Source organism: Eleutherodactylus coqui, chromosome 4 (genome assembly GCF_035609145.1).
Source record: "Eleutherodactylus coqui strain aEleCoq1 chromosome 4, aEleCoq1.hap1, whole genome shotgun sequence".
Lineage (NCBI taxonomy): Eukaryota > Metazoa > Chordata > Amphibia > Anura > Eleutherodactylidae > Eleutherodactylus > Eleutherodactylus coqui.
In genome coordinates, this window is record NC_089840.1 from 83,994,747 (window position 1) to 84,015,886 (window position 21,140).

General features: G+C 43.1%; 1 protein-coding gene across 1 annotated transcript in view; it reads left to right on the top strand.

Annotated features, from left to right (window-relative positions):
- The window catches only part of SMS (spermine synthase), a 137,626-nt gene that overhangs the window by 24,689 nt on the left and 91,797 nt on the right, over positions 1 to 21,140 (top strand). Inside the window, exons 3-4 of the mRNA XM_066599796.1 lie at positions 18,614 to 18,704; positions 20,276 to 20,340. Coding sequence (XP_066455893.1) covers positions 18,614 to 18,704; positions 20,276 to 20,340 — 156 coding nt within the window. The remainder of the gene's footprint in view (positions 1 to 18,613; positions 18,705 to 20,275; positions 20,341 to 21,140) is intronic.

Consider the following 21,140-nt stretch of genomic DNA (forward strand, 5'->3'; position numbering starts at 1 on the left):
AACCATGCGACGTTTCCTTCATATAAAATGACATCAGGAAGTGAGAGAATTAGATTACGTACATAAAATTTGGACACTAATTCTTTTGCGCTTAGAATTGAATAATCGAGGTGGGACCTATTAACTTTTCATATTTATGACACAATCAATGCTTGTGCCAAATTTCATGTTTCTATTACATTGGGAAGTGAGAGATTTGGATTATGTACGTACAATTTGGACGCTAATTCTTTTGCGCATAGAATTGAATAATGGAGTTGGGACCCATTAGCTTTCCCTATTTATGACATAATCAATGCTCGTGCCAAATTTCCCGTTTCTATGACACTGGAAAGTGAGAAAATTACATTCCGCACGTAAAATTTGGACGCTAATTCTTTTGCGCATAGAATTGAATAATGGAGTTGGGACCCATTAGCTTTTCCTATTTATGACATAATCAATGCTCGTGCCAAATTTCCCGTTTCTATGACACCGGAAAGTGAGAAAATTACATTCCGCACGTAAAATTTGGACGCTAATTCTTTTGCGCATAGAATTGAATAATGGAGTTGGGACCCATTAGCTTTTCCTTTTTATGACATAATCAATGCTCCTGCCAAATTTCACGTTTCTATGACATTGGGAAGTGAGAGATTTAGATTATGTACGTAAAATTTTGACGCCAATTCTTTTGCGCATAGAATTGAACAATCGATTTGGGACCTATTAACTTTTCCTATTTATGACATAATCAATGCTCGTGCCAAATTTCCCGTTTCTATGACACCGGAAAGTGAGAAAATTACATTCCGCACGTAAAATTTGGACGCCAATTCTTTTGCGCATAGAATTGAACAATCGAGTTGGGACCTATTAACTTTTCCTATTTATGACATAATCAATGCTCGTGCCAAATTTCCCGTTTCTATGACATTGGGAAGTGAGTGATTTAGATTATGTACGTTACATTTCGACGCCAATTCTTTTGCGCTAGAATTGAATAATCGAGTTGGGACCCAATTTCTTTTCCTATTTTGGAGATAATCTATGCTTTCGCCAAATTTCATGTTTCTACGACATCGGGAAGTTGGAGAACTTTTGGCGACTCAGTCAGTGAGGGCTTTCAGCTTTATATATATAGATATATATGTGTTTGTGTGTATTCATACACACACTGTTATGTATATTACAGTATGCAGGAGAGAGATCTGACATATGCAGAAGACAGGTTGGGTGTCAGACCTCTCTTCTGCATAGTGTAATATACATATTAGGCCTGCTGCCCTCTTGCTGTTACGTGTGGCCTTGGGTATCACTTTGCTCCTTCTGTATAAGGCCTCATGTCCACAGGGAAATTCGGGCACACACAGATTTCCCATGCAGAATCCCGCAGCGGGTCCCTGAAAATAGATCATACTTATCTGTCCGGACGCTGCGGGTCTACCCCCCCCCCCCCCCCCGTTGCGACCGGATTTTCTTTCTTCGGCCCAGCGGATGTGCTCAGCACGCCGGCACCTCCTGCTTTCGCGATCCTTTGGAACTTCTGATTTTCAATGGAAGCTGCGGGAGCTGTCCGTGCGGGAAAACCACACGAAATAAAGCATGCTGTGGGTGGTTTCTTGCACGTGCAATCCGCACGCCAGGGAAAAATGACATCCGGAGATATTTAATTATCTGCGGGTGTCCAATCATTCTCTATGGGCGCGGATCACGCGTACGGGAGACCCGCATGGTTTTATTCAATTTTGCCTGTGGACATTGGGCCTAAATGTACTTGCTTGCTCTACTTTCTTTCAGCACTGCACTACTTAAAGGGGTTGTCCCGCAAAAGCAAGTGGGGTTAAGCACTTCTGTATGGCCATATTAATGCACTTTGTAATATACATTGTGCATTAAATATTGGCCATACAGAAGTTATATACTTACCCCCTCCGGTGTTGGCGTCCCCGTCTCCATGGCGCCGACCGAAGCCTTCTTCTCCCACGATTAGACGCGCTGTCTGCTCTTCTGTTCTGTTGAATGGGGCCGCTCCGGCGTGCTCGCGCCGCACAGGTCTTCTGCGCATGCATACAAAGTGCATTAATATGGCCATACAGAAGTGCTTAACCCCACTTGCTTTCGCGGGACAACCCCTTTAACCATGCATAGTGCTCACAGCACAGCTGCAATTTAACTGGCAATCACCTTCCTATTTAATGGAGCTGGGAATCCTCCATCTTGGCCTCAGTATTGATGTGTGTTTGCTTCAGACACCCAGCACATCTAGGTCGCCTGTGACAGGACTGTTAGGTCTGTCTGATCCTGTATCTGTTTATTCTGTATGTTCTTTGCCTTGTGCTTTTGTTCTTTTCCTTCTAGTCGCATCGTTCCCGTCTCTGTGGTTAGTAAGTCAGTCCTGTTCTGTGTGCCCTACGCTCAGTACATCATCCTTGTGTTTTGTTGGGGATAGTTAGCCCTGATGTACCAGCGTGGGGCCGTCCTTATCGGGATGATCACCCTGCTTGCAGGCAGAGGTCTTCCCATCTACATGAGTAGCTAAGGGCAAGTTTCGCATCTGAGATTGCCTTCCAGCGGTACATCAGACCACTGGGGTTAGCTGCCAGCCACACCAGGTCTGGTCCAAAATCCAGGCTGGTTGGTGAGCACAATGGGTCTAGACTCAAGAGTCCCTAATAATACATTTGCAGAAGATAACTCTCCTCTGCATAGTGTTAGCAGCATATTGGACTTCGTCTGACATGGGAGCTTTGAAGGGACATCCCAATGTTGGATGCTGGATTGGAAAGGGTTTATATATTATTACCTTTTTATTTATCATTATTACATATTGCAGTTTAGCAAGTGTTTCCTTTTTCTTAACGTGGTTGTTTAGATTAGAAACCCCTCTTGTTTTTTTTTTTTGTTTTTTTTGTACCTTGTTAGGAAATCCTGGGTTACTAGAAGGGAGGCCTTTATTCAGGATTTGCATCTTTTGGACAAAATAGAGCGGTTGCAAAGTGAGTCTCATGCTCTGGTGGACTTTGTTCTGCAGTACACAGAAAGATCTATTGATTTCAGCGAGGCTTGTGTAATGCTTGATTTCCCCTGTGATGGCGCTACAGGGAGAGTGAATGCTTTCTTCCAGGTTTTCCCCACAGATTGCAGTTGATTGCTGAGAATTCCAGCAAGAGGACACTTTAAGAGCAGCTTGTTATCGGGTTACTTTTCTATCAAGTAGGGGTTATCCAAAGCCAGTAGCCCGTCTAACCCCTTTCCGCACCATGGCATACATTTACGTTAAGAGCAGGTGGGACTTAGCCCACTGTGCCGTATATTTATGGCAGCAACCAAGGCATCTAAGGAATTTGACAAAAGCACTGGCGCTCCTATTGGCACCTGCACCACGATCGTGGGATGCTGATGGGTTGTCATGGCAGCAACACATTTAATGAAGGCCCCCATGCCTGTCATCTTTGTACGCCAATTAAATGGGGTCAGAGTTCAATAGGCATGACCCCTACCAAGTCCTGTTGATGGAAAAATAAAAACGTTATGGCTCTCGGAGTATGGCCCCCTGCACATTGGCGGCAATTCCGCGGCGGCATTTGCTGCAGAATTTCCGTCCGTTCCCGCCTGCATAGGATTGCATTACAAAATGCAATCCTATGCAGACGGCCGCGATTTGTCCGCGTGAAAACACACGCGGAAAACAAATCGCGGCATGTCCTATTTCTGTGCGGGTCTCGCAGAGGCCCGCACAGAAATGTCAGTAGTGACGGGCCGGCTCCACTCTGCGCGTGTGCCAGCTGGCATCCCGAGTCCGCAGCCCGCTGCAAGAAGTTTCGCAGCAGGATCCGACCTGGCCGTCTGCAGGCCGCCTATAGCAAAAAAAAACCAAAAACCAAAAAAAGCGATTTTTGTTTTAAATAAGTGTTTTTATTATGCCAACATAATATAAAAAGAGTAACACTTATAAATTTGGTTTTGTCATCATTGTACTGACTAGTACCAGTGTTTCTAGTGGTGCCACTTACTAATATAATATAATGAAAGAGATTGGAGTTGGTCACAGGTCCTAAACCAGCAGAGCCGAACAGCAGCCGTGTGCTTACAGGACCTGTGGTGATGCCACCATCATGTGATATGTCACCAGGGCTCTGAGGTCCACACCTGATCACATGATGGTGACGTTATTACATGTCCTAAACCAGCAGAGCCGGACAACAGCCATGTGCTTATAGGACCTGTGATGTTACCATCATGTGTTCAGTCACTGGGGCACTGAGGTCCACCCCTGATCACATGACTGTGACGGCATCACAGGTGCTAAACTAGCAGAGTCGGACAGCAGCTGTGTGGAGCCCCGGTGACTGATTACATGCAATTCCTCGTTCAGTGCACGAGGATGAAGGACTTGTGATGACGTCATCGTTATGTGATCAGGGGCGGAGCTCAAAGGCCCGGTCACTGATCCCACGATGATGACATAATCACATGTAACTTGGGCCGCCTGCAGACGGGCCGAAATTCCACGTCGGGATTTCCTGCGGAATTTCCGCCCGTGGAAGCTGCCATAGGATTGCGTTAACAAACGCAATCCTAGGCAGACGGCCGCGAGACAAACAAATCGCGGCATGCTCTTTCTGTGCGGGGCTCACAGAGCCCCGCACAGAAATCTCACTCCCCCGCCGCCGGCTCAAGTCTGCGCATGCGCCGGCAGCCGACACATGAAAGAGCCAGAGCTGTGGGACCGCTGCTCTCTGCAGACGCTCGCTCCCGCTGCGAGAATTCTCGCAGCCGGATTCGACCCGGCTGTCTGCAGGCGGCCTTACACAGACATTCACGGACAGGTGGTCGATAGTATTTTGTCTTGCCAAATAAAGGTAACATTTATGCTTATTTTTCCATTCCTTCAGCCACAAAAAGGTAATGAAATTTGATCAATAACTGATATGTACCGGTGAAAAATACAACTTGTCCTACAGAAAATAAGCCCACATACAGCAACGTTAAAAAAAAAAATAGTTGCGTCCTTATGGTGTTAATATCACATATCTAAAAATATCAATTATTGGAAAACAGTGAAAAACAGCTTTAGGCCTCTCGCATACACACCCTCAGTAAGACGGCTTGTTTGAAATTTCGAGCGGCGTTCCGAACGCATAGTACAGCATTAAACAGTGTTTTTTTACTGCGTCCCATCCTTGTAATGGGGATGAGGTGTGTTAAAATTAGCTTAAACACACGAAAATAGAGCCAATAGCGTAAGAAAACGGATTCTAATTGCGGAACCTGCCCTCGCCGTCTGCAAGAATTTTACGCCACAAAACGCAGGCATTAAGTTATTTAGTCTCAGTTTTTTCCTTCACACTCGCGGATACAAATTGTGTTTTCCGCATGCAGAAGAAAAATCTATTTTGCTGCAGACTCCGTGCGGTCGGCCTCCATTGAAATCAATAGAGGCATCCGGACCGCAGCCCAAACGCAATTCACTTTGTTTATGGGCTGCGGGTATCGATGTCATCGCTAAGTGACCACAGTCAATCTCAATAGAGATAAATCAGATACATGAGGTCACTGGCCACGCTCACATGCGGAATCTGACCTGTTCATGTGAGCCCGGCCATACTCTTCTCCCTTGCTCCATGGCTGCTCCCATCCTACTGATACCCCGGTCCCCCACTCCTCATTACTTACGGCTGCATAGCGATGGCACCCCTTCACCAGGTTCTTGACTGCGGGGTCACATGGCCCTGTTCTTAGTGACAACATTGCTGGCTCCTTGCAGCCGTAAGTGAGGACTAGCGGGGACTGGGCAACAGTGGAATGGGAGCGGTAGGGAAGGGGAGTATGGTTTCGATTATGCTGATACAGCAGACTGAGCAGGTTTTGAGAAACAATTTCCTGGTTGATAGCCCCTTTGACTGTATGCCTATGTAAAGGTGAGCGACAGATCTGAAGCTCCGAATCCAAAAATATAATTCTGACCGCTGTAAAAATAAGTTATGATGATATTCAGAACCCAAAGGGCTATTCCAGGGGTTTATAAATGATTGCCTATCCTCTGGATAGGTCATCACTAGCTGATCGGCAGGGATTAATCACTCAGGATCCTCGCCGATCACCCAGCCTGCTGTCAGTACAGCGGGTCAGACATTGTGATCGAAGGTCTAGGGAAGGATCCGTAATAGACAGGCTTCATCCCCATTGAAATTAAATGGAGCAAAGCCTCTAATTACACCACCGCATTGAGGAGCCGGAAGTATAATTGGAGGCAGCACCCTCGTTGATTTTAATGGGAGCGAAACCGTCTACTACACTTCATCCTCTGACCACCAATGACCACGTTCAATCCGCTGCACTGACAAGCCGCTGGTAGGCGCGAATCCCCACCGATCAACTAGTGACGACCTAACTCTTCTCCACCTTCTAACCTCTCCTCCCCCTCGCACCCCCTTCATAACCCCACCAATTTTCAATGATACCTCAATGTAACCAGCACTGTATGTGAACTATCCGTTGTGTGTGTGTGTATGTATATATATATAATATATATGTAATCAGACCATCTTCCCCAAATTCCGTCCAACAGCCTTATTTTTTGACATCCCCTATTCCAAAGATATAACTTTGTGACAAAATATCCTATTGTTGAGGGGGCGGGCAGTAATCCGCTTTTGCGCTTGATGCAATGTGCTCTGAATTCCCCAAAAAGTTTGCCCATCAACAATACTCAGTATACAAATTCTAGGACTGAGACCAAGATCGACAAGATATATATTTTCTAAATTATCTCTAATGCCGCATTCCAAAGTTCATGCAATTGTACCCAATCCCAGACCACATGCATTAAATCTGCACCATCCATATAACAGACAGTCCGAGTTTAATCTGATTCCCACGATAAACAACTTTATTGGAGTGCGATAAACTCTATGCACTAAATACAATTGTGATACTAGTTGACTTCCAGATAGATCTGTCATTGGAATCCTAGACAACACTGCGGCCCATTCACTCTTGCCAATCGGGCTTGATCTTTTTCCCTTTACCTGTATTGGGAATTGTTGTAAATAATATAAAAAGCACCCGTCTATATAGATAAGATTCCCTATGTAGCTCCAGAGCAGAGTAAGGCAGGTCTCACATGACCGGGTTTGCGTTGCGGAATCCACAATCAACACCCGCACGGACGATCCGCGACATTCAAACAATAGGACATTTGCATGTCCGCTCACATAAGTGGGCAGCGATTGTGATTTCCACTTGTGGACATTAAATCGCAGCATATCCTATTTTAGTTCGAATTCCGCACGGACGGCTTTCAGTGAAGTCAATGGATGCCGTCCGACCCATCTGCAATTGACATTGACAAAAGAAAGATTCTGTGCTGCGCATGTACGATTTTGGCTTGCCACGACCATCCACAATACAGAATATACAAAGTACGCTCGGACACCGGCCGGGGACAGGGCCAGATTCTGCTGCGGGAATACGACTTTTCTGTGTGAGGCCGGCCTTGGGTGTTCTTTGTTTTCTTTTTTTATGTGCCTAATATGCCAGAGAATAGTTCATCACTTGTAAAAGCCCGCAATAGCCCATTTAATTTAGAACATTTTTTGCTAAAGTTCACACATGGCAGATATTCTGAGGATAGGTCATCAATAGAGATGAGCGAGCGTCCTCGGTTCGGGTGTTTTTGCACTCGAGCACCGCTTTTTCCGAGTAACTGACTACTCAGACGAAAAGATTTGGGGGGTGGCGTGGTGGAGCGGGAGATAGTAGTGGGGAACAGGGGGGAGCTCCCCGCCCCCCGAATCTTTTCGTCCGAGTAGCCAGTTACTCGGAAAAAGCGGTGCTCGAGTGCAAAAACACCCGAACCGGGTACGCTCGCTCATCTCTAGTTATCAATAGTTTTTGGTCCAGAAAACCCCTTTAAGACTTCACAGTTGAGCTCTGTTGCACTTCTCTATAGACCTTGTCTGTGTGTAGAAACGGCCTCCACACTGACTAGTCGCTTTGCACAAACTTCATTTACTGCCCATTTCTACCCATTTCGGATGAAGAGCCTTCAGCTTTTAACTATTTCTGGGCTTTACGTGAAGGAGTATCGGCAACCTCCATCCTTTAGAGTCGCTGTAGGGGGCAGGGGCAAAGCTATAGGATCGAGTAAATCTGCCTTCTGTCATATTAAAAGTACCAACGCATCTATCTCGTCTGTTTGATCCCTGATTCATTAGGATTACAAGCTAGATTGGATTGCATCTATACCGTGGGCTCCTAAATTGGAATGTAGAGAGGGAGGGCTACTAGTGTAGGCACGGAAAGAAGAAGACTAAGCCGGCATCGCAGACTCCGTTGTGTAGTCATGCGGAAGTTTATTCATGTTGGTCAAGTTCATAGTTGTCATTTTTTTATGTCATCAGATATTTTTTGGAATAAGTTCCTATTTTTCCAACCACATCATGGTCATTGTTTGACTCTGCCATTCTATTTAGTAAGGAGAAACTGGTCAGTCACAGTTTCCAGAAGAAGCAGTTCTAGGACCGTTTCAGATCTGAGGGCTCTTGGTATCCAGAGTTCAGTCCAAGTTCTTACCAGTACTTGCAAGATGTTTGTACAATTCTGCTTTGCAGCATTTGTCATGTAACTGCGGTACCCAGCGTGGCTGAATGTTTGCCTGACTTTTCTGTTTATTTAATCACACCCGGGGCTCACGATTAATACTGCTGTGATTTTATTGGACTCAGTCTTAATTAAACCTCCCTGTGGCAGAAAGTCAAAAATGAGAAGAATGTGATTAACGTGCACATTGTCAACTTAACAGAAGGGAATCTTGATGGAGGCCCTGCCGCATGATGTTAAATAATGTTATTTTCCCAAATACCAATTCAGGAACTGATAAATGTGAGCGACCGTGGTGAAAAGTTTAAAAAGATTAATATTTTCTCAACAACTTCCTGTTCAAGCTGCGTTTTCCTGTTCTGCTTTTCTGCTATAATATTATTAAAGAAACACTCCAATGTTCGCTTTTTTTTTTTTTTCATTCATTGGTTATGTAGTAAGTCAGCTAGTATTACCTTGTTTAGTTATATGTAGTAAGTCAGCTAGTATTACCTTGTTTAGTTATATGTAGTAAGTCAGCTAGTATTACCTTGTTTAGTTATTCCTAACTATCAGTAAAATTCTCTCCGGTTGGGTCATGTGATCTCATGGTGACCCAAGGGAATTACTTGCATTTCTGTTCTCTCAAAGAGTCACCAGAACTCTGTCATCAGAACTTCGTGAATTATGAAATTGCAAAGACTGTATCAGATATTCCCATCCCCCGCCCCATGTAAAATCCTATGACAGCTACTGGTGATAGTTAAAGGCTCATGTCTCACAGTCATAATGAAGGAGATGAGAGTTCATCCTTCATGACTGTATACGAGTCTTTAGCTTTTTCTGTAAATGTAAGTTAAAGCGGTTTTTCAATCATATGCTAATAATGGCCTATCCTTGGGATAGGTCATTAATAGTTGATCGGCTGTGGCCACCGCTCTGGACCCTGGCCGATCAGCTGAACGGGTGCCTGCTGTCAGCCCCACAATACACAGGGATCTGAGTGGAAGCAGTTGATTCCAACCCCTGTGTAGTGGTCGACATTTGTAATTGCAGACGCAGCTGACATTAAAATTTAGTTAGAGCTGTGCCTACAATTACAAGCGCTAGTCACTACACAAGGGTTGGAACTAAGTGCTTTTGCTCCGACCCCTGTGTATTGTGGCACTGACAGTGGGCACTCCGATCAGCTAATCAGCCAGGTTCCTGAGCGACGGTCCTCAGCTGATCAATAATTGATTACCTATCCTGAGGATACGTCATAAATAATATTTGCGTGGAAAACCCCTTTAATGTTAACTACAGTGTCCTCCCAACAGGCAGAGATGTACTGCCTCTAGTTGGTAATTGATACTGTGCTGATGCATCATGGGATTACGGTACTGGAACAGCATAGAGAAAACAGGGGAGAAATCTAAAGATCAGGATGGTGCCTTCTGTCTGATAAGCATCAGACAGAAGGCTGCACTACATGAAAGTGACTGCAATATACGTAGGAGACATTCAAGATGTGACAGGCAATTGGGGGAGGGGCAGGGAGGGAAAAATGTATTTTTATTGGAGTGCTTCTTAAAAAATACAACTATTTTGTTCCTATTTAAACTGGTCAACAAATTAAAAAAAAATCTGTATCTGGTTTGGAAACTAATTTTGGGGTGCTAAATTCAGTGGAAGAATTTCACATTTCTGAGATACGTAGCACTATTACAAATACAATAATACAGTATTGTAAAATATTGTCTGGTGTTAAATACAAAAAAAAATAACACTCAGAACTCAATAATGTTTTTCTGGTAATGTATTTGAGAATGAAACTCAAATAATACTGATATGCTGAGGTAAGAATGAAGAGAAGTGCTTCATGCAGATTGCAAACAACACTAAATAGCAATACAGATAGGCTCATGTCAGTAACCTTCCTGCTCAACTACATTGTTCTGCCATCTAGTGACTATTTTTAGCACTTCATCCACTCTGTATTACATTAAAATAAAGAGTTTAGCTTAGTCACTGATTTCATTTTATATAAATAATTCACCAGAAAATGAGAGAGAGAGAAAAAAAAAAAAGCTCGGCACCCGGCGGGTCCCATACAAAAATGCTCGAGTCTTCCATTGACTTCAGTGGGGTTCGTTACTCGAATAGAGCTCTCGAATATTACGAAAAGCTCGACACGAATAACGAGCACCCGAGCATTTTGGTACTCGCTCATCTCTATGGATAACGTAACAAAAAATAAATAAGAGATAAAAAAAAAACAAAGACATAATCAGTATTACTTTGTTTGTAACAACTCAACAGGGAACGCCGTTAAAATAATTTAAAAAAAAGGTAAGTGGGTGGTGGGGGTGGTGGGGGGGGTGGGGGGGGGGGGGGGGAAAGCTCCATTAAACTATTTCCATGCGGCGATCAATAGCAGTTGTGTCCTGTGTCATGCAGTGTCCAGGCAGAGCCTGTGGAGAGCTGGGGTTATTTCTGACACACTGTCTACTTGCTACCTTGCCATGTGATACCTTCATTCGGAGTCCGCATTGACACTCTCCCCTTCTTCGGCACTCTTCGATGCGATCGTGAAATGTCGTTGAGTTTCCATAGCAGCAGGAGGCCAGCAAAGGCCTACATTTTTGCCATGTAGCTCAGCCTATGAGACACAGTCTCATAGGCTCACAGCATGTGCATAATATACTACATTACAGAAGTAATGCAGTGTACTATGCATCTTCAAGTCCCTTTTGAGGGACTAACAAAGTGTAAAGAAAAAAAAAAAAAATTCAGTGAAGTTTACTTAAAAAAAAAAATAAAAAAAAATCAAGTGTTAAATAATTTTTCCCCCACACTTAAAAGCATCACCGTGCTCAAAATGACACTACCCATGAAAATATTTACTGTATTCTTTGCTTTATAAGGCGCACTCGCCCCCCACGCCCATTCTCCCAAGTGGTGATGAGGGGGTGGGTAGTCAGTGCGTCCTATAAAGCGAATGTGCCTAAATTTGGACCTTGCCGGCAGATGTGTGAAAAGGATCACAAGTCCTTCTCACACAACTGCTGGCTAAGACTGCATCCATTGCAGGGGGAAGGAGATTCACCCTTACAAACTGTTCATTGGTGGAGGCGGGGGAGCAGTAGGATGCTCAGTAGTTGGCTGTTTGTATGGGCAAGGGATATAATACCGTATATACTCGAGTATTAGCCGACCTGAGTATAAGCTTGGGAATACCAAAACAATATCTACATGTGCTTCATCAACTACAAGGCCTTTGACTGCATCAACCATAACAAGCTATGGCGCCCCCTACAAGAGATAGGCATATCGACACATCTAGTCAGGCTGATAAAATCACTTTACACCAATCAAGAAGCCTGTGAGAACACAGTAAGAGGACACAGATTGGTTTGGGATCAACAAAGGTGCTTGCCAGGGCTGCATTCTCTCACCCTTTTTGTTTAACCTATATCCTGAAGTGATCATGCGTAAAATGGACCTAGAGAAATTGCAAATTGGGGTAAAAATAGGTGGAAGAAACATCAACAATCTCCATTATGCGGATGACACAACTCTGCTTGCAGAAACAAAAGCAGGTCTGAAGCAGCTGATATGGAAGATTAAAACTGAAAGTGAAAAAATGGGCCTCTACCTGAATTTAAAGACTAAAGTTATGACAACTGTAAAAGAAAGACCAAATTCAAATCAAAATCGACAATGAGGCCATAGAGTACGTGCGAGACTTCATCTTCCTTGACTCAAAAATTGACCAGGCTGGAGAATCTATGCCAGAGATAAAATGTAGGATAGCATTGGGGTGAAGCACGATGCTAAACATGGACAAAATCTGGAAAAGTAGGGATAATGGTATAACAACTAAACACAGGATAGTGCAAACCATCATTTCCCCCGGAGCCATGTATCAATGTGAGAGCTGGACTGCGAAAAAAGCTGCGTTTGAGCTGTGGTGCCGGCGAAAGCTGCTGCGTATACCCTGGATGGCTAGAGTAATAAACAGAGAAGTTCTGCATCATATAAGACTCGATATATCACTGGAGGACAAGATGGACGGGCTCAGACTGATGGATTTTGGCCATGTAATGGGAGCAGAGTCGCTAGAAAAATCTATAATGCTTGGACAGATCAGTGGCAAAATAAGACCTGGCCGCCAAAGGACACGATGGCTGATACTGTCAGAGCTGATACTGGCATGGATATCACACAACTGAAAGAATCAGTGCAAAACCGGAAACCAAGGAGGGAGCTCGCTTATAGGGTCGCCGAATGTCATGAACAACTAAACGACCAACAACAACAGTAACCTCCCAAAATGGGGAATATAAAGCGATCAAAAAGTCCTCTATAGCCTGAAAGGGTGCCAATAAAAAGATCGGGTTGTCTCGCCAAAAAATAAGTCCTTATTCAGCTTTGCCGATAAACCATGGAAGCGCTATCGGTCTCATAATGCGGCGGCAGAGAAAGTATTTTATTTTTTGTTTTTATGGTGCAAAAGTAGTTATATGTTAAACTATATTGGGGCTTGTTCACATCTGTACTTGGAGGCTCTGTTTTCCTGCAACACTCAGAGCAGGTAAACCGCACCCCTGGCTATATAGATCTGTCTTACGATGGAACCGAATGGCGCAGAACAGACGCCATTGACTATAATGAGGTCCATTTGGTTTCTGTTCAGCCATCCGCCATTTTACCTGACAAAAAAGTTGAGCGTGTTGGACTTTTTCATCCGTCATTCTATATGGATCCGCGACAAAGCCTCAGAAAGAAGACTCGTACACAGATGTGAACAAACTCTAAACTTGGTATTGCCGTTATTGCGCTGATCCAGAGAATAACATTGTAATTCATCGTTTTTTGCTGCATGGTAAACGCCAATAAAGCAAAACCCAAATAATGATGGAAAAATGTAAAGTTTTACAACACATTATAGGTACCCCAAAGATGTGCCATTAAGAATTACAACTTGTCCTGCAAAAAAACAAAAAAAAAAACAAGCCTACATTTTGGTGATGGCAATAAAAAAAAGTTAAGGCTCTTTCAATACAATAAGGAAAATAGCTTGGTCATTAAGGTGCAAAATAAGCCCGCCAGTAGGGGGTTAAAATCTGGTATCGGCACGTCCTGTAATTTTACAGCCTTAGGCCTCGTTCACGCGGACTACAAAATTATCGCTGTGTTTTGTAGCCTGGAAGAACCCATTGGAAACCACGGGCTTCACATACATGCGTGTAAACTCGCTCCAACCCTTTCTATGTCCCAGTGCCCAAACCGAAGTTCCGGCCACTCCTGATATGTCCTGCAAAGGCCATGATAACAAAGATTACCATGAAGTGAACAGTAAGCCCACATCCTATATACATGGAGGAGTTCCTAAAAAGTCCCATTCCAACTGCTAATTCAAAGAGCTTCCTCTTCTATTAACCCCTTAGTGACCACACATTTTTGCTTTTTTCCATTTTCGTTTTTTCCTCCCTCCATTTAATAAAAAATCATAACTCCTTTATCTATCCATCGACGTCACTGTATGAGGGCTTGTTTTTTGCGTGACGGGTTGTATTTTTCAATGGCACTATTTAATGTACCATATGATGTACTGAAAAACTTTTTAAAAATTTTAGGTGGAGAGCAATGGAAAATAACGACATTCTGCCATCTTTCGGTGCGTCTTTGTTTCTACGGAGCATAAACTGCAACAAAAATGACATGATAACTTTATTCTATGGGTCGGTACGATGACTACGATACCAAACTTGTATAGTTTTTTTTTTTTTGCTGTACTACTTACTTATATATTTTTTTAAAGATATTTAATTTTTAAAGATTATTTTCTGTCTCCATCTTCTGTGCACAATAACTTTTTTATTTTTCCATCGATATAGTTGTTTGAGGGGCTCATTTTGTGCGGTACGTCCTGTAGTTTCCATTAGTAGTATTCTAGAATACATAGGACTTTTCGATCGTTTTTTATTAGATTTTTGCTTGGCAACAGGGTGACCAAAAAAGCGCATGTCTCGTGGTTTATATATATTTTTTTCGGACGACGTTCACTTTGCGTGGTAAATAATGTGTTACTGTGATAGAACGGACTTTTACAGACGCAGTGATACCAAATATGTATTTTTTTAGATTTTTTTTATTTTAAACATGGCAAGAAGGTTTTTTTTAACTTTTATAACTTTTTTTCTTTTAGATAATTAATAAAACTTTATTGTTTTTATTTTTACACTTTCTTTTAGTCCTCCTGGGGAACAACAACTACCGATGCTTAGATCGCTTATGTAGTATGATGTAATGCCATAGCATTACATCATACTGGATTCTGACAGCCAGCCTATCAAGCCACCCCACAGGGATGGCTTGATAGGCATTCTGCCATGACAGCCATGGGGGCTTTCAGAAGGCCCCTACCTGCCATGACACCCGCACGGCTCCCCCCGATCTCACAGCGGGGGGTGGTGGTGGGGGGTTGTCGTACGGGATCCCCGAACATTGTTCGGGGGATTTAAATGTCGCTGTCAGACTTGGCATCAGCATTTAAAGAGTTAAGTCCCGATCGGCTGCACAGCCGAACGGGGCTGTTGCCCGCAGGTGTCAGCTGTAATAAACAGCTGACACCTGCGATATATGGAGGAAGATAGCAGCGCTATCTCCCTCCATACACATCCTGCAATGGCAGGATGTAAAAACACAATAGGGCCGTCACTAAGGGGTTAAAGAAGTTTTCTGAAAGTAAAGGAAATAAAATTTCTGTTAACAGGGAATGGGTTAAAATAAAAATAATAAGCTGCACTCCCTGTCAAATGTCCCCCATGCAGCACAGAGATCTCAGTGCCTGTTATTTTACTGCCTGAAAACCCCTTAGATATGTGAAATGTACTGTATATACTCGAGTATAAGCCTAGTTTTTCAGCACATTTTTTGTGCTGAAAAAGCCCCCCTCAGCTTATACTTGAGTCCATACTCCATACTCCCCTCCCAGCCGGCATCTGTATCTCTGGCGGCTGTGCGACAGACTGCTTAAATTCTCTCCTCTGTCATTCCCCGCCGTCAGCGCTGTGTAAGTAAGAGCTGTGATTGGATCGAGTGTCAGCCAATCACAGCCGGCACTCAATCATTCACAGCCAATCAAGCTGCTTTAGAATTCTCCCTGCTATCATCTCCCTGCTCGGATTTCAAATCCCCTGCTGTCAGTGCTGTTTAAGAAAGTGCTGTGATTGGATCGAGCGCCAGCTGTGATTGGCTGGTGCTCAATCCAATCACAGTGCTTACTTACACAGAACTGACAGAGCCAAGCAGAGAGGACGGTGGGGGATTACAGCGGGGAGAATTCAAGCAGCTTGTAGCACAGACTGGGAGGTGAGTATGGAGGGTGGGTCTTTTTTACCCAGCATATACTCGAGTATAGCTCGGCTTATACTCGAGTCAATACGTTTTCCCAGTTTTTTGTGGTGAAACTTATTGTCTCGGCTTATATTCGGGTCGGCTAATTCTCAAGTATATACGGTAACTCATTTCTCCCATCTCCTGGAAGGACACATGGGTATCTTATCACTGATTGGGACCTGGGTGCTGCATATCCTGAAGACCCCGCTGAGCTGCAGCCATCCTGAGAACAACCTTACATGCTTACATCACTAAATAAACCCTGTGCGGTGCTGCTGTGGACTGGGGTCCGCGGCTGTACATCGGTGGCCGCCACTTACATTAAGCTCGCAGTATTTTTCCTCTTTTTGTAATGGGAATAACCTTTTCTCCATTGTTTAACTGTTCCTGTTGGGCTGAAAATAGTTCAGGAATGTGTAGGTTTATTAGATGAAAATGATAAAAGTTACATTGTTGTTTTTTTTTTAAAAGAACGTTTCAGAGAATTATTGTTGGAAACAATATTTTTGACTTTCTGGACTCTTAAGATGTACTTGATGATAAGACGCACCCAAGTTTGGCTGGAAGGACAGAAAAAAAAACCTCACTCCAGCTACTAGACACACAAATATCTGAGAACAATTTTTGTCAAGTAAGAACTTTAGTATTGTAGCTGAAGAAATAGAGCAAAATTAACTCCTTAAGGACCACTTTTTTTTTCATTTTTGTTTTTTCCTATCCATTTTCAAAAAATCCTAACTTTTATCTATGCATCAACGTAGCTGTCTGAGAGCTGTTTCTTTGCAGAACAAGTCTTCCAATAGTACTATTTAATGTACTGAAAAATTGTACCAAACATGTTGTATAGTTCCTTTTTTTTTTTTTTTGTTAACCGTTTAGTTGTTCATGACACTTGGCGATCCAAAAGGCGAGCTCCCTCCGTGTTTTTCGATTTTGCACTGCTTCTTCAGTTGTGCGATATCCATGCCAGTATCAGTGGAGATGGACTTGAAATATAAGCCTACCCCGAAAATAAGCCCTAAAAGCAGAAAAAAGTATACATCACCTTAGAAGCGCTGTCCGGGGCCCTCGCTGCGGCTTCTCCCCGGTCCCCGGCACTGTTTTTCTTCTTTTCTGGATTGAAAAATCCCAAGCCTTCTGGAAGTGCTGGCTGTGATTGGCTGACGCTTAACTAATCAGAGGCAGCGCTTGATGATGGCTGTGATTGGTTCATTGAGCACTGGCTGTGATTGGCTAAGTATCAGCCAGTCAGACTCAGCGCTTCCAGGAGGCGGGGATTTTTCAATCCCCGTCCAGAAGAGATAAAGAAGAATGGTGCTGGGGAGAAGACGCCCCGGAGCTGACAGCATTTCTAAGGTGATGTATATACTTTTTTTCCCGTGCAGCTAGGGCTTAGGTTATAGCTTTGACAGCAGGCTTCCCTACTGTTAAAGTTGCATCGTGCCGCTCGAAAATCGCGAGAGAAAGGCTCCATAGGGAAACATGGGCTACAAAACCTCACGAGTCACATGCATATTGCGGCCCCACGAGGTTTTTGTGTTGGATTGGCACATGTTACAAAACATCGCATGTGTGAACTAACACATAGAAAAGTATGGGCTTCCCATACCTGCATTTGTCGCCCGTGTGAACAAGGCCTAACTGGCAGAAAACCAAAAACTGCTAAGACGCCGGGAACAACTCTGCGTGGCGACACACCGGCATATTCCAGCCATCGTTATACATCCGTAATGCGGATATGTGTCCTAGCCGGACAGCGGGGCTTCTGACTGGAACTTGGAGCATCATATATTCCTATAATGGTGGGAGTCCAGCTCAGGATGCCTGCGGTCACGCCGGACCGTCTTTAGTCGGCAGCATTTGTGCTCTCACCATTGCAGAGTACGGTTGCTATATATTGTGTCTGATACTGAGACAATATTCTTTTATATAGCATTTACAACACTGTCTTTCAGTTTATATCGCTTTCAGGGCAAGTAAGAAGTCACAAGAATCGCACTATAGCTTAGTCACAAGATGGATCACATTTTAGGAAACAAGTATACTTGATATTGATTGAACATCAGATGACCTGGACCTCCAGGATGGTTACTTGGACCAAGATTTGGAATGCATTGAATGCATGTGCATTCAGTCTGCAGCCTTACTGACGTTGGGTAGATGTAACAAACATGTCCCAAAACCTAGAAAGATGCAACAATACCTCTGCAGCGCCACCTATTGGAAGGCAGCATTCCTGTAAGTCAATCTCAAGCTTTTTAAAAAAGCCTTATAACAATGACTGGGAATTGTGAGCCAAAGCTAGAATAACCATCCACAGACAGCTGTTTTTAGGTGATTGCTCCTACTCATTGCGCAAGAGGGGGCGCTGCAGAGAGGTCTTGCTCCTTCTTCTCATCTGCATATTTCCCAGATGAGCATGGACGGCCATATAAGTCCCCTTACACCTCCTAGGTGCTCTCCTTAAGGAAAAATGATACCCTTCCCAATCCAAAACCTAGAAAAATGCTGCAGACTTGGCTGCCATTGCTTATTCTCTTTGTACAGTCAGTTCTGTCACTGCCTTTGTGTTCACAAGCTCTAGTGTGTAGAATATTAATGGGTGTGAATGTTCTATATGTGACTAATGCTTCCATGGATTTCTCTTTATTTTCTCTTTCAGTTTTGCTACTTTGAGAATCTATCCGCATGGCTTAGTGCTGTTTGACCTGCAAAGCCTTGATGAGCCGGACAAGAATGATTCTGTTCAGCAAGTAAGTATATAATGGCCCCATATGTATGGCCCTTTTTGTACAGCACACCCGTATACAGCACCTACCCACGGAACATGGAGCTGTATCCAGTTTCCAACTTTCCAAAATTCTAGATTAGTGGGAAGTCCTGATCACTGACTGTATGTGGGCACCTATAGAGCAGCCTGCAGTGAACGGCTTTACACTAGGGAGTCTCCCATCCTCTAGTTGTGATCATTCTACAATTTCAATGTGGTCGAAGCTGTCTCTCCTGTAGGGAAACCATGGAAGTCTCCCGCAAGTCGCGCTAAAGTTACGATTTTAATACTGCGCCCTACAGGCCACTCCCTGTCACCCTGTCCTAAAGCTTAATGTTTATACTGCAATGACGATCCAGTCTCCCTCTTGTGCTGCAATGACGTATATGTAACGTTTATGGTCCAGTATCACGGTGGGCCATCTTACCTGGTCTGGCGGGATGGGAGTCGCTTGACACTTCATTGTCAGAATTGGCTACACAGACGGCAGAGAAGCGCCTGAAACCAGATGATCAACACAGACTTTTTCCAGCACTCAAATCTTTATTCCATAGTAGCACCCAATCGACCGTATTGACTTATAATGGGGTTTGTCGGGGGCCTGTCATGGTTTCTGGTGGTCTCATGACAAACTTCATCTTGTTCTGTAATATGGCGCTGCTGCCGAATGGAGTGTTTGAACATTTGGGCTTATTCTGCATCACTCCTGCCGGTTCAAAAGATCATTATTAATAATTGTATATGTTGCCATCAAATTACAGGACATTTTAGGGCAAATTCATCTGCATTTCTATTTTTTGTCTAGCTGTTCCGTTGTAGATGCTGAGAAGCGGAAAGAAAATGATTTGTTTTTGTACCCCTAGAAGTCAATTGAAAAGGAAGACCTTTAGTGTTAGTCCGTTTGCAGGTCTTCTGTTTCCATTCCGTTTTTTAAACTTGAACAAAAGCGCTGACTGCGGCTTGCTGTCCGCTTTTTTTTTTTTAACTTTGCGGTCAATGGGAGACGGAAAGGGACAAAAAGGCGTCAGTTTGTTTCCGTTTTTCTGTTGCATTGTTCTATCCGTTTTTTCTTTTTCAGAGCGTGCGCAGACGCTAAATCATGGAATTATAAGAAACTGATAAGTTTAAATTTTATATAATAACGGAAACGAACAAAAAGCATTCTTTCCATTTTTGACGCATCCTGCAGACGGGTCCATAAGAAAATAAAAAACACAGCATGTTTTCGGTTTTGTTTGTGTTTTGATTTCCTTTTTTTTATTAATGTGTTTTGGGTTTTTTTTGTAACTGGCTCCGTCTAAGTGGAAAGGAAGATGTAGATATGAACTTGCCCAGTATGCTAGTACGGTTACAAACTAGGTGACTGGATGTGACGAGGGGTAAAAAGCTTCCCTATATAACAAGGATGCCCGATTCACAACCGTCCTATTGACCAATAAAAACAATTGTGCCTGTACCGTTGGCTTAGCGCCAGCTGTGCTGCTGTAAAAAGGCTTCTTATTCTATTGCCCGTGCGCACATGAGTAAATATGACCATTGTCTGTCTTTCTTTAGCTACTTGACGAGGTTGAGGAGAAAATGAAAGAAATTTTGCACAACAGTATCTCACAAGTGAAAAGGTAATTCATTCATTGAGGTTATACTGTAATACCGCTGCCATTGTGCCTAGAGAAATATAGTACTTTGCTGCCCTCGTGTGGTAGTTTTATAAACTACAGTCCAACCTGTTCTATCTTTATATTTGGTGTGTTAATGGGACAAACTTGAGATCTTTGTACTGTTTTAATTTTTATTACATCAGTTTGTTTAGCATTTTAGTTGCTTTGAAAAAGTTATTATTCCGAGTGTGCCAATGTTTTTGCAACCATTTCGGGTCAACTGTCTCATTTAAAAGAGGTGCTGCATCATCTGATCTGGTGTGACTTTGATCATTCACTCAATAGAATTAGTTTCATGCTATAATATATATGTATGTATGTGTGTGTGTGTATATATATATATATATATATATATATATATATATATATATATATATATATATATATATATATATATAATTTTTTTTTTTTTTTTTTTTAAAGGCAGCTTGCAGCATCATATATTGAAGTAATATGATGCTACTATATTGTAGCTGTCTTCCTCAGCTCATGGCTCAGGTTACACTGTAGTTCCTCCTGTCAGTATATGAGAAGGAGGAAGAGTGGGGAAGCAGCACACGGTCGACAGGGCACCATATAAGTGCACAGCTAGTGGACGTGTCCTCAGACAACCGGTTCTGATAGCGAGTCTTCCATTGGCAGATAACGTGTTATAAATATGTATTTAAGAACATCAGAATTTTTTAATTAAATATTTTTATTGAAATTTTGATAAATACACCAAATTATGTAATCTAAAATACAACTTAACCTGCCATGAA